The sequence below is a fragment of the Elephas maximus genome, chromosome 1 (genome assembly GCF_024166365.1).
Source record: "Elephas maximus indicus isolate mEleMax1 chromosome 1, mEleMax1 primary haplotype, whole genome shotgun sequence".
NCBI lineage: Eukaryota > Metazoa > Chordata > Mammalia > Proboscidea > Elephantidae > Elephas > Elephas maximus.
This window is the reverse complement of record NC_064819.1, coordinates 183,382,006-183,396,386: the sequence shown is the minus strand read 5'-3', so window position 1 is coordinate 183,396,386 and position 14,381 is coordinate 183,382,006. Positions and strand designations below refer to the sequence as shown.

General features: G+C 38.9%; 1 protein-coding gene across 3 annotated transcripts in view; it reads left to right on the top strand.

The window, feature by feature from the left end:
* Positions 1-5,986, top strand: part of TRAPPC3L (trafficking protein particle complex subunit 3L) — a 75,367-nt gene extending 69,381 nt beyond the window's left edge. For all 3 annotated transcript variants that reach the window (XM_049899610.1, XM_049899593.1, XM_049899602.1), the window contains 2 exons: positions 1,404-1,589; positions 4,574-5,986. In XM_049899610.1, the coding sequence (XP_049755567.1) occupies positions 1,404-1,589; positions 4,574-4,693 (306 nt within the window). In that variant the 3' untranslated portion in view covers positions 4,694-5,986. The remainder of the gene's footprint in view (positions 1-1,403; positions 1,590-4,573) is intronic.
* The last annotated feature ends 8,395 nt before the right edge of the window (positions 5,987-14,381 follow it).

The following is a 14,381-nucleotide window of genomic DNA, read 5'->3' as shown; positions in this document are numbered from 1 at the left end:
ATTGCTTCCTAATCCATAACATTGTACTTGTAGGACTTATCACACCACTGATGTTATTTAATGTTTGTAACCCCTCTTTGGCTATGAACTCTTGCTGTTGTGGGCCATTGAATTGATTCCAACTCTTAGTGACTCTATAGGATAAAGTAGAACTGCCCTATATGGTTTCCTAGACTGTAATCTTTATGAAAGCAGAATGCTGCATCTTTCTCCCTAGGAAGGGCTGGTGAGTTCTAACTGCCAATCTCCTGGTTAACAGCCAAGCGCTTAACCACTGCATCATCAGCGCCCCTTATAAGCTCTTATAAAACAGGAACTACATCTTATTATATATCCTGTGGCTAATCATGGTCTCAAACACAGAGTGGATGCTCATTTAATAATTTAATTTTTGAGATAGAACTTAAACTCCCATCCTATGCCAGACACTGTGCTCCATAGGCAGTGCTCAGTAAGTACAAGCTGAATGCGTGAATGATGAAACTTTTAGTACTTCTAATTATACCTAATTTGAGGAAATAGTCTCCATCTCTCTCCCACATTACTCTTAATTTAAAAACTAAATTCATTAAGGCATTTGGAAGGGAACAAATTTTCATTACTGAATTTCAAAGTCCAGGCCTTTATGTTTTGTGAAAAGAAATTGCCTTGGACTAGGATGCAAGGAACTAACTTACAGTATGAACTTGGCCATATACCATTTTACTTTTTTGAATCTTAGTTTACTCATTCCTGAAACTAGAGTTGTAAAAGAAATAATCTCCACGATTTCTTCCATTTCTGCATTTCGAACACAGTAAAATGGTAGCTTTTTTTTGAAAAGTTACTTTATCATGTATTTCTGTGCTTCCCACCATTGCCACTTGGTCCTTCTCAGAGACTGATTATCCTTAGTAACATGAGTTCCACCGACTCCCAAAACTCACTTGAGCCTAGTGTGCCCGTAGCATCCTCTGCTCTGATGGTTACCCTCCTATTGCAGTAGATGTCTCCTGGGAACCTTCTAAGAATTCAGGAACTTATACTTTGCTAGGCTCAATGTGACAAATATGCTGGTATGTTTATGATAATATTTTAATTTCCTACTCTCCTAGATGATATTTATGTTTGAAAAACATTTTTTTTCTGAAAATAATTCCTTAGTCTGGTGTTTCCTAAGCCATAATATTGCCACAGAACACTAGTCCCTTAGGATGCTCCCTAAAAATTAAAATGTTTAAAAATTTGCACAAGTCATAGGGTCAATGAATTGTAAAGGTAAGTTTGAACCCGGGCGTTCTGACTACACGCTGTACATGCTCAATGTTGTGTTGCAATGCTGGTAACAGTAAGTTTCCCTATTAATAGATATTTGCTCTTGACCAAGTTTTATTAAGTTTTTTTTTTAATCTTCTTCTCATCAGGTTGCTTTCAAGATGTACTTGGGAATTACACCAAATGTGACCTGTAACAATTTGAGTAGAAATGAGTTTTCTCTGATTCTGGACAAGAATCCTCTAGTGGAGTTTGTGGAAGAGCTCCCCGCTGGGCGACCTTCTCTGTGCTACTGTAACTTACTCTGTGGGATTATCAGAGGTGCCCTGGAAATGGTAAAGAACATACTTCATTGTGCCAAATGTATTAGTTACCTGGAGTTTCTGGGTGATACAAATGGTTAACACAATCGGTTGCTATCCAAAACACTGGCATTTAGAGCTAGGCCAGGGGCATCTTGGAAGAAAGGTCTGGCAATTGACTTCAAAAAAATCAGCCATTGAAAACCCTATGGAGTATAGTTCTTCTCTGACACACTTGGGTTCACCATGAGTCAAAATCACCTCAACAACAACTGTTTTTTTTTTTTCCAGTTATCTATTGCCGTATAACCAATTAACCCCAAATGTACCAGCTTAAAACAACAAACATTTGTTATCTCACACAGTTTCTGAGGATCAAGAATCTAGAAGCAGCTTAGCTGGGTGATTCTGGCACAGAGTCGCTAATGAGATTGTTATCAAGGTGTTGTCTAGGGTTGCTGTCTCTGTAGACTTAACTGGGGCTGGAGAATCTGCTTTCAAGCTCACTCACATGATTGTCAACAGTTAGCCAGAGGCTCTAGTTCCTTGTCACATGGCCTCTTTGGAGAACTACTCATAAAATGGCAGCTGGTTTTGACCAGAAAAAAAATGACCAGAGAAAGAGTGAGAGGGAAAGACAGCGAACCCAAGATGGAAGCCATAGTTTTTTTTATAACCTAATCTCAGAAGTGACATAGTACCACTTCTGCTGTATGCTATTTGCCACAGACATAGCCCTGTTGCAATGCAGGAGGGAACCACATGAGGACATGAATACCAGGATGTGGGAATCATTGGGAGCTGTGTTCAAGGCTGGTTTCCATACTTGGATTATTCATTGATTTAAAAAAGAAAAATTAAGGAGAGGATTTTAGGAAGAGCTAATGATTAACAAGATCAAGTACAGCAAAGAGGCTAAGTAAAACCAGATCTGAAAAACATTTACAACATTTAGGAACCAAAAGTCAGGGAGGACCTTGGTAAAAGCTATTTAAGGTAAGCAGAGGAAGAAGGAGACAATCGCAGATTAATGATCCAAGGGAGCCCTGGTGGCACAGTGGTTAAGTGTTCGGCTGCTAACCAAAATGTTGGCAGTTGGAATCCACCAGCCACTCCTTCGAAACCCTATAAGGCAGTTCTACTCTGTCCTGTAGGGTCACTATGAGTAGGAATCCATTCAACCGCAATGAATGAGCCAAGAGCAGCTTAGGTAACAATCTAAATGATTACAATCAACAGGTCTCGTTTTTCCAGAAGTTTAGCTATTAAGAGTGGTACAACCAGATAGTAGCCAAAGGCTAGATATGTGTTGACCTACCCAATAACGAGGCATGCATATTATTTTCAATTATTTGTGATAATTAGTGGAAGGACATAGTAAAACAATAGAAATAATATATTATTCACACATTCCCCATGCTGCTACCCTAGCATTTTTCTAGCTTTGCTCTGCAATCAGTGGCCATGAGAGCAAGGAAAGGAAAGGAAGAGTTCTGGGAGCTTATGTGCAAAGGGTTGACTTAAAACCAAGTCAAAAATAAGATAAAGAAGTCTCCAGTTTTCATGAATAACAGCTGATTCGTATGCTAAATGACAAATAGGCATCAAACTTTTGTGGCCCCAAATACCAAAATAGCTTCAACTTAGCCTCCATGTTATTTTAACTGATTTTCTGCTAAATTTTGACAAAGACACAAAAGATTTTATGGAAAAAAAAATTGAGAGTGAATTTGGCTTCTGTATTTCAAAGTGCATTCTCAGCCTTCTGTTGAGTGGTGGGCATCACAAAAACATGGTTTTTCTTCCCAGTATGAGCTAGATAATTTGTCCCACCAAGGTCTGTTGTTTGGTAAATGCAGCCTGGTTGGACAAGGGATTCTTAGTGAGATAAGAGAATTGAGTCAGATTAAAACCAAAACCAAATCCAGTGCTGTCGAGTCGATTCCAGCTCATAACGAGTCAGATTAGCTTCAATAAATAGTTCTTAATTTCCTACTAGACACAGACACTTTCACGTATTTGCTTTTAGAAAAGAGCCCTGGTGGCACTGTGAGAAAGTGTTTGCTGATCAAAAGGTTGGCGGTTTGAACCCACCAGCCATTCTGCAGGAGAAAAATGAGGTAGTCTGGCTCCGTAAAGATTACAGCCTTGGAAACCCTATGGGGCAGTACTACCCTGTCCTATAGGGTGGCTGTGAGTCAGGATCAACTCATCAGCAATGGGTTTGGTTTCGGTTTTATTTGCTTTTATTGAATAGTTTTTCTTATTTTTTCATATATATCCCAATGACTTAAAATAAGTCTGAATGAATACTCTGCTGAGTGTAGGTCGAGTTCCACGCTCTCCTATGTGAACAAATTGTAATGAAAAAGCGGGGTCCAGGAAGCGGGAAATACTTTGCAGAAGAGACCTGAGCATCAGATATTCAGGTCTGTGATTTCAGTCTTTAATTTTATATCCATAATTCATTTAGTTGATTTTTTTTCAAAGCTCTCAAAGCCATAAAAAAAAAAAATTAAAAGCCATAAGTGATTGCTAAATGTTAGGATAAATGATTATGTGATTTAGCTAAAAAGACAGAATGATTTATGGCAAATCAGTCTGAGAGGAACCATTTAAGGATCCACTTCTCCTTGGAAGTTCTGCTTGGGCTGCACACTAAATTGAGGCTATCTTTGAGTTGGGAATTTGTGTTCTACTTGAGATGGAGCTGTAGTTCAGCCCTGCACTGTGAGCAAAAATTGGCAGAGGCCCATACCTCTGGGTCTGCCCCAGAACCATCTGAGTTGGGCCAGGTCCTCTAGTGCCTTTCTCTTTCCAGACTCATACCTTGGGGTTGACACACAGCCAGACCATCTCTGGAGGACACATAGTAAAGGGCCCTTAGCACACAGAACTGGCTCTTATTCCATAAATAAAGTCAACTGCTTATGGGATAAATACAGCTGAAAGCAGGACTGTGAAAAACCTTTTTTTAAAAACTGAGTTACACAAGCCTTTTTTTTTTTTTTCCCTAGGTTCATTTGGCTGCTGATGTTACATTCTTGCAAGACAGACTAAAAGGTGACAGTGTGACAGAAATAGGAATAAAATTTCTGAAAAAGCTAGATGAAATAAAATATAGACAGAAAAAATGAAGAAGAGCATGCAAAATGCCATAGGGTGGCTAGTTGAAGAGTTACTATTAGCTAAATATGTATAGCCATAGACATTTTTAATTGTTTAGTAGCATGAGCTTTTGAAAGTTTATAAATCAGACAGTATTTTAAATGCTCTGCCCTAAGTTTTAAAGCTCTTTTTCCTTTGCTTATAAAATTTTTTTTTTAAATTACACATATTTTCAATTTGTGTCCATAAGATTTTATGTACAAGTAACTCCTTAGAAGACAGTAAGCGTGAATTCCACATACTGTGCAATCCATCTTAAGAGAGGCTATTCATTTCATTTACTTAGGGTAACAGAAAACACACACATACACACACCACCTATACAAACAGTATATTTACTTTTCTTACCAGGAAAAAGGGTGAAATGATACAGTAGAGAGCTAACTACTCTAGGCAGTTTCCAGATATTGTATATTGCATTCTCCATAGAAACAATTCCATTTGTAACATTTTTCCATATTTCTGAGAAATTGCTAATGTGATTTTTCTCGTATCTTAGCATGGCTGATAGCTTCAGCTTCCTGAAGCTGCTCTTGATTTGTGGTAAGTAAGGTAGGCTATTTATTTGGATGATAATTTTGAAACATTTAAAAACAGCATTTAATTTTAATTCATTTAGTTTTTAAATTTAATTTTTAGGTAGTTGGCATTAATCAAACTCCATCTTTTTCTTATGAAATATTGCTGATGGCCAGGCCAGAAAATCTCTAAAATGAGGGTTAAATAATGTTCTTTGGGAATACTTTCTTACCCCAATGCTTATTCACTTAGAATTTTTAATTATAAAAATCATTTTTATCCTCTAAAAATCTTCCACTTAAAATTTAAAACATCCTAGATTAAATAAAAAATAATCTTCACTAGACCCTCATCACACACTACAGCAGCCTGCAGAGCTGCCCAGAATCTACCAGACTCTTTAGAGAACGCAACTACAAGGGACGGTTACAATTCATGTGACATCCTCAGTTAAAACTTGTGTAACTGATGTGATAGTGATAGAACTCAACTAGAACTCAGCGTCATGAGGAGGACAAAGATGACTGCATTGAAGAAAAGCCGTCCCTGCTTCTGGACATCTCAGTTACATAAGCCAACAAATTTACTTTATTCTTTAAGGGAGTAGAGTTGGGTTTCTGTTACTCGCACCAACAGAATCTGAAGTACTATGTCTGCCAAATCCCCCATCCTCATCAATAGGAATGTAACAACGTTCATTGTGTGATAAATATGTGATAGGTCAGAAAATTTACAATGTACTGGAGAATATTAAAGAGAATAAACTATTTCTCATTACATTTTACACATGGTTGAGTGTTCAATGAAATAAAACTTATACTCACAGAGCACTCCTCCTCACAGAGAGGAAAAGGTCACAAGAGGGAGCAAATAGACAGAGACTTGCATTATAGCATGTATCTACCCAGCACTCCAAGTTCCAGAAAAGGGAGATTCCACAAAGAGAAGACATAATTTTAAATTAATGATACCTGGTTAAAAGAAACCCAAATTCATACATTTCTGTTTTCTTTAACACATTTCCAGTGGAAACTTAAATCACATCACGAGTCACTTGAGGATTCCAAAATCTAAGTAATTCGCCGATTTCAGGAGCCTCCCAGTACATAAATCTTACAAGCCAGCCAACTACATTTAGTTACTTGCTATTTCAGTGTAGTGTGTGAGTCACATAGATTTTAGTGACTTAAAAAAGAGGAAATGCTGATTCCTAAAGGTCCATATATATCAAGCAAGAAAATCACCTGGAAATACTGACTTCTTGTTTATAGATTCAATCAACATTTTATCAGATGCCGTGCAAATCAGTGTGTGTGTGGCATCTTATTTTATTTTCACAACAATCTTTGAGACTTTAAGTCTGTAACAGAGAGAAATGGTGGCTATGAAACTAAAAAAGAGCTACATTTTCCAGCACTTAGTCTTTACATATGGTGCTGGTGAGTAAAGGGGGTCAGGACTGGTTCTAATCTTGGGGGGCTGAGTGAGAAGAGGTGCCACAGGAGTAGGCAGTTTAGGAAAAAAGTGAACAAACTTCATATATTTTGAGTTCAAGGTGGCTTTGAGACAATCAGACGATACCAGGAGTTCAGAGGAGAGGTCTGAATGGAAGATGGACCTTGGGGACATCAGTACATGGATAAGAGTAAGAGCAGTGGATGTGGATGGCAGCATCTGGGGAAAGCATGGATTTGAGAAAATATAAGAGGTAAAGATGGAGTCCTGGGAAATAACACCATTCAAGGGGCAGCAAGTGAAGAACAGCACAAGTGAGGCTGAACTTTCAGTCAAAGACATAGAAGGGAAAATGTGGTGACAGTGATGTCAAGAGAATTTCAAGGAGAATAAAGTGGTCCGAAGTATCAGATGCTGCTGAGAACTTAAGAAGGTTAGAACTGAAAAGGAACCCTGAATTTGATAATGAGGATGTCTTTGCCTCAGAGCGATTTCAGTCCTGTGGCAGAGGCAGAAGTCTCATTGCAGAGGATTAAAGAGTTATTGGGAGGTGAGACATTACATATAGATGATTCTTTTCAGGAACTTGGCTGTAAATGGAAGGAGAGACAGAATATGAAGTGCAGAGTTGGGAGTTTTTTTTTTTTTAAGAAAGCAGATATTTGAAAATATGTTGTTAGGTGCCATCAAGTCAGTTTCCATTCATAGCAACCCTATGTACAACAGAATGAAACAATGCCTGGTCCTTCTCCATCCTCACAATCGTTGTTATATTTGAGCCCATTGTTGCAGCCACTGTGTCAATCCATGTTGTCAACGGTCTTCCTCTTTTTCACTGTCCTCTACTTTACTAAGCATGATGTCCTTCTCCAGGGACTGGTCCCTCATGATAACATGTCCAAAGTATATGAGGCGAAGTCTCATCATCCTTGCTTCGAAGTAGCATTCTGATTGTTCTTCTAAGACAGACTTGTTTGTTCTTCTGGCAATCCATGGTATATTCAATATTCTTCGCCACCACTATAAGTCAAAGGCATCAATTTTCCTTTGGCCTTCCTTATTGTCCAGCTTTCACATGCCGATGATTAAAAACACCATGGCTTGGGTCAGGCGCACCCTAGTCCTTAAAGTAACATATTTGCTTTTTAACATTTTAAAGAGATCTTTTGCATTAGATTTGCAAATGCAGTGCATCATTTGATTTCTTGACTGTTGCTTCCATGGGTGTTGGTTGTGAATCCAAGTAAAATGAAATTCTTGACAGCTTCAATCTTTTCTCCATTTATCATGATGCTGCTTATTGGTCCGGTTGCGAGGATTTTTGCTTTCTTTATGTTAAAGTGTAATCCATACTGAAGGCTGTGGTCTTTGTTCTTCCTTAGTAAGTGCTTCAAGTCCTCTTCTCTTTCAGCAAGCAAGGTTGTGTTATCTACATATCGCAAGTTGTTAATGAGTCTTCCTCCAATCCTTATGCCCTGTGCTTCTTCATACTGTCCATCTTCTCAGATTACTTGCTCCACATACTCATCAAATATGCATGGTGAAAGGATACAACCATGATGCACACTTTTCTTGATTTTAAACCATGAAATATCCCCTTTTACTGTCTGAACAACTGCCTCTTGATCTATGTAAAGGTTCCTTATGAGCCCAATTAAGTGTTCTGGAATTCCCATTCTTTGCAATGTTATCCATAATTTGTTATGATCCACACAGTTGAATGCCTTTGCATAATCAATAAAGCACAGGTAAACATCTTTCTAGTATTCTCTGCTTTCAGCCAAGATCCATCTGACATCAGCAGTGATATCCTTTGTTCCATATCTTCTTCCGAATCCAGCTTGAATTTCTGGCAGCTCCTTTTTGATGTACAGCTGCAACCACTTTTGAATTGACTTCAGCAAACTTTTACTTTTGTGTGATATTAATGACATTGTTCAATAATTTCTGCATTCTGTTGGATCACCTTTCTTTGGAATGGGTAAAAATATGGATCTTTTTCAGTCAGTTGACCAGGTAGCTATCTTCCAAATTTGTTGCAATAGACAAGTGAGTGTTTCCAGGGCTCTCAAATGTTGTCATCAATTTTGGGGCCTTGTGTTTCTCCAATGCCTTCAGTGCAGCTTGGATCTCTTCCTTCAATAACATTGGTTCTTGATCATATGCTACCTCCTGAAATGGTGGTTTGAAAACATATGAGAGAAGAAATAACTGATGAAGCAAGGACTGTGAGGCTTGGGAAAGGGCAGGATCTAGACCAAAAGAGAAAGTGCCGACTCTGATCTTCATCAATACTGTGCTCTCCCTGAGAAAAAAGTGATGAAGGTGAGAGTGGTAGATGTGAATGAGATTCCAGGTGTTATGGAAAGACCTTGCAAGAGCTCATAACCATTGGTCTCAATCCTCCCTGTGAAGCAAGATTCAAGGTCTTGTAGAGAAGGAAGTGACAGAGGCTGGATGAGGATACTTTCTGTGGCAGGCTACTATCCATACTCTCAGCCTTCAGGTTGGGCTTTATGCATCCCTCGGGAGAAAATACAGATCACTTTTGCCTCACCTGTGCCCTCATGAATGGTTCCCACCCTCGCACCAACATACAGGGGATAAAACTGACTGGACATGCTTATCTCAGAATTCTCATGGGTCATCAACATGAACATGATCTCTTCCAGTCTGAGAGAGACAGGAGGTTTCATTGCAAGCTATCTTAGGGAGCCGTTTCAAGCACCAATTGGGTGTGTGCCTACAAAGTTTCTCTAGGCACTCCTGCATTCTAAAGCAGTTCGTAACACACATAGAAATGACCAAGAAGGAAGGCACAGAAAGTCACATAACTAAGTCTACTTAGATTTATAAGGTGATTGCCCCAAAGATATAAAAGAAATGACATCACTCCCATTTGGGAAAGATTCTCCTGGGGTTGGCACAGAATTTGCCAACTGCTACTATTGTAAAAATACCTCAGGAAAAGCAGCACAAAAGCTGGAGTCATGAAGTAAAATAGGCCATACATATCTCTGTTACTAGTGCAGGAATGCTTAAAAATAGACAAAGGGAAGAAAACCTTCACTTGTATTACCCACAGTCCCAAAGACTAACCTATGACTGTCTTGTGATGGACTAAGAAATTCAAGACAGTCTGGAAAAGCTCCATGTCTAAACAATATACTCTGCAGCCCCCTAGTTAGGTGAAAAATGGGCCTATTAAGCCTTTCTGAACACCTGCTGGTGGAGGCACTCATGAGGATGTCAAATCAAAATGAATGAATTGGGAGAAAGAGGCCCCAAAACAAGTTACTCCAGTTTAGACAGCTCAAGAGTCAATTCTTTACGAAGAAGTCAACTTATCCAGACCCAAGAGTTGATTAAGATGGTATTTCTGTTCATGGATTGGGTCAGCTGTCCCTTGGCGAAGATTTGTCCTCTATAATCTGAAGTTTAACATAGTTGAACAAAGTTTCACTGACATACCTGGGAACTGCCTTTCAGAGACAAAAATACATGTAACAGATTCAACTTGGAAGCGGGGAGATGGACCATGCAGCTCTGAAGGTCCTTTTCAGTTCTGTAATGGTTGACTTTATAGCTAAAATAATAAATATAAAGGTTCAGGACCAAAAAAGACTGTTGAGATTATCTAAAGTATCCTACTTTTTTTTATTGTTAAGGTCACTGAGACCTGGGAGTTTGTTTTGCTGTGATGAGGGAAGAGCCCGGGGAGGAGTAAATTGAATAAATTATGACTAGTCTATGGAATTGCTTACTCTTAGAGAGACACAACAGTGTTCTAGTGCCTATCACTTCTTCAGGGACCTTACTTTATCAATTATCCTACCTTCCCCTTACATTGACTCTGGGAGGTGGGGCCAAGATGGAAGAGTCATAAGATGCTTCCTGTAGGCCCTCTTATACACAAAGACCAGAAAAAAGTGAATTGATTATATACGACAAGCTACGAACCCTGAACATCAAAGGCAAAGTTGAGGAATTGAACTGAGTGGCAGGGGGAGGGAGAAATGATTCAGAAGCAGCAAGAAGTTGCTAGACCTGCCCCTGTGGGAACTGGAACCCCGCAGGCTGATTCCTCTGGTATGAGCACCATGAAGCAAGCAGTGGAGTTCGGGGCACGTTCTCCATATCGGGAGGGAACAGGTAGCAAAGAGTCTGCTCAACCCTCCAGAACAAGCGAAAAGTGGCCATAGATCAACAAATAGATAAGTACCTGTGTTTAACCTACCTCATGGATCCAAAAATACCCCTTTGGGAAAAACCTGTCTCCCACTTATCTGTTCCCTTCCTGCTCTGTACTGAGTCCCAGCGAGCTGCATCCCCTGGACTGGAGGAGTGACCCCATACTCACCCTGAATCATTCTGCTGGCCTTGGGGAGGGAACAAATCAACAAACACGGGAAAAAATAATCTGCTGGCTCCCCTAAGCCAGGAACTCAGGGCAGAAACAGCTCCTTTGTCTAGGCAGAGGCATAAGGGGTCCACAGTCTTTGAATGCCTTTCACCCCTGGATAGACCTGTGTGGGCCCATTTCAACAGCATAGGCCCTCATTAGCACAATGCAACAGGGCATATACCTGAAGTCTAACTTCAACTGTTTCAGCTACATGATGGAGGGGCAGGTTTCTGACATCTGACACAGCTCTACCTATTAAGGAAGGTCCTTACCTACCCACAACAGGTGCCTCGGAACTAGTGGTTCCACCCATGCCACGAAGCCACCCACAACAGGGGTCCAAGAATGAGTGGTGCCTCCTAGTCCTTACACCCAACAGCACTGGGTGCTGATAGTCTGGTTGCAAAACCCACCCACCTACACTTTCCTCACAGACACTCGAGGCTGTTGTCAGCCCCCTGCCTTGCTCAGTGTGTGACCCACTACTGCACCCAGATACCTGTGCCTACACCATTCACCCCTGCTTATCTAGGACTGAAGGTGAGATCCTGCACCACACCCTTGGAGAATGACTACCTGGTACCTCAGCTGAATCCATACAAGAAAAGCGAATGGACTCCTGGACTCACATATCTAGTAGCAGTTCTAACCACCTCGTGAAGGGACATTAGAGCTTCAAAGGTGCAAATAATCAAACTAGCTCATTTAAGAAGCCTATTTGGCCATATCAAAACAGGAAGCTAGGACACAGTAAACAAACATAAAATAAATAAATACAATAAATAACATTGATGGCTCAGAGACAATAATCAATATTAAATTACATAAAGAGGAAGACGATGATTGCTTCAGCAAGCTCCCAAAACAAAGAATCAAGAAATCTTCTGAATGAAGAGAATGTCCTGGAATTACAGAGGTAGAATACAAAAGATTAACGTACAGAACTCTTCAAGAGAGCAGGAAGGAGAGCAGACAAAAAGCAGAACAAGCCAAGCAACACACAAAGTATTACAGGAACTTAAGCAGATTAGACAAGGGCACAAAGACAAATTTAGTAGGCTCCAAGAATCTATACAGAGACAGCAAACAGAAATCCAAAAGATTAACAATAAAATTATAAGTGTAGAATTGAGGCAATCAAAGTCGGAATTAATGAGATTGAAGATAAAGCAGTTGGCACCAACATAGTTGAGGAAAAATCAGATAAAAGAATTTAAAAAAATGAAGGAATCTTAAGAATTATGTGGGACTCTTTTTTTTTTTTTTTTTTTCCTATAAAGAGGAATAAACTATGGGTGATTGGAGTACCAGAACAGGGAGGGAGAACAGAAAATACAGACAGAATTGTTGAAGATTTGTTGGCAGAAAACTTCCCTGATATCGTGAAAGATGAGAAGATATCTATCCAAGATACTCATCAAACCCCACACGGGGTAGATCCCAAAAGAAAGTCACCAAGACACATAATCAAACTTGACAAAACCAAAGATAAACAGAGAAATTTAAGAGCAGCTAGGGATAAACCAAAAGTCACCTACAAAGGAAAGCCAATAAGACTAAGTTCAGACTACTCAGCAGAAACCATGCAGGGAAGAAGGCAACAGGATGACATATATAAAGTATTGAAGGAAAAAAAATGTCAGCCAAGAATTATGTATCCAGCGAAAATGTCTCTCAAATTTAATGGCAAAATTAGAACATTTCCAGATAAACAGAAATTTAGGGAATTTGCAAACACTAAACCAAAATTACAAGAAATACTAAAGGAAGTCCTCCAGTTAGAAAGTCAATAACATCAGCTAACAACCCAAAACTAGAACACAGGTCAGAGCAACCAGATATCAACCCAGACAGGGAAATCAAAAAAAAATAAACCAAAGCTAAGACAACCAAAACAGAGAAACAGAGATGTCATTATGTAAAAGATGAGAGCATTAAAACAAAAAAGAGGGACTAAAAAATGTACACACAGAGCTTTCATTTGGAGAGGAATTCAAGGTGATAAAAAGAAATAAAGGATTGGCTTAAACTAAGGAAAAAAGGGGTAAATATTAAGCACAAAGGAAACTAACAAGCCTACACATCAAAATAAAAAAGGAAAAACATAAAGATGCAGCAAATACAAAATCAACAACAATGAAAAAGAGGAAAAGAAAATATATCAAGAAAAATGACAGTGCAGAAAACTAAGTGGAAAAAAAGAAACCGTCAACAAGACACAAAGAAAGACACCAAAATGACAGGATTAAACTCATACCTATCAATAATTATGCTGACAGTAAATGGAATAAATTCACCAATAAAGAGACAGAGAATGACAGAATGGATTAAAAAAACACGACCCTCTATATGCTTCCCACAAGAGACACACCTTGGACTTAAAGACACAAAAAGTCTAAAACTCAAAGGATGGTAAAAAATATATCAAGCAAACAACAACCAAAAAGGAGAAGTGGCAATATTAATTTCTGACAAAACAGACTTTTAAGTTAAATCCACCAGAAAGGATAAGAAAGGACACTATATAATGATTAAAGGGTCAATACATCAGGAGGACATAACCATAATAAATATTTACGCACCCCATGACAGGCTCCAAAATACATTAAAAAAAAAAAAAAAAAGAAACGCTAACACCATTGAAAAGAGAGATAGACAGCTCCACTATAATAGTAGGAGACTTCAACACGTCACTTTTGGTGAAGGACAGAACATCCAGAAAGAAGCTCAATAAAGACACGGAAGATCTAAATGCCACAATCAACCAACTTGACCTCATAGACGTGTACAGAACACTCCACCCAACAGCGGCCAAGTGTACTTTCTTTTCTTTTCCAAAGCACGTGAAATATTCTCCAGAATAGGCCATATATTAGGCCAAAAAGCAAGCATTAACAGAATCCAAAACATCGAAAAATTACAAAGCATCTTTTCTGACCATTAAGCCATAAAAGTAGAAATCAATAACAGAAAAAGCAAGGAAAAAAAAATAATAATCAAACACATGGAGACTGAACAACACCCTGCTAAAAAAAAAACTATTGATTTACAGAAGAAATTAAGGATAGAATAAAGAAATTCATAGAATCAAATGAGAATGAAAACATATCCTACCAGAACCCATGGGACACAGCAAAAGCAGTGTTCAGAGGTCAGTTTATACCAATAAATGCACACATTCAAAAAGAAGAAAGGGCCAAAATCGAAGAATTAACCCTATGACTCAAACAAATAGAAAGAGAACAGTAAAAGAAGACCTTGGGCACCAGAAGAAAGCA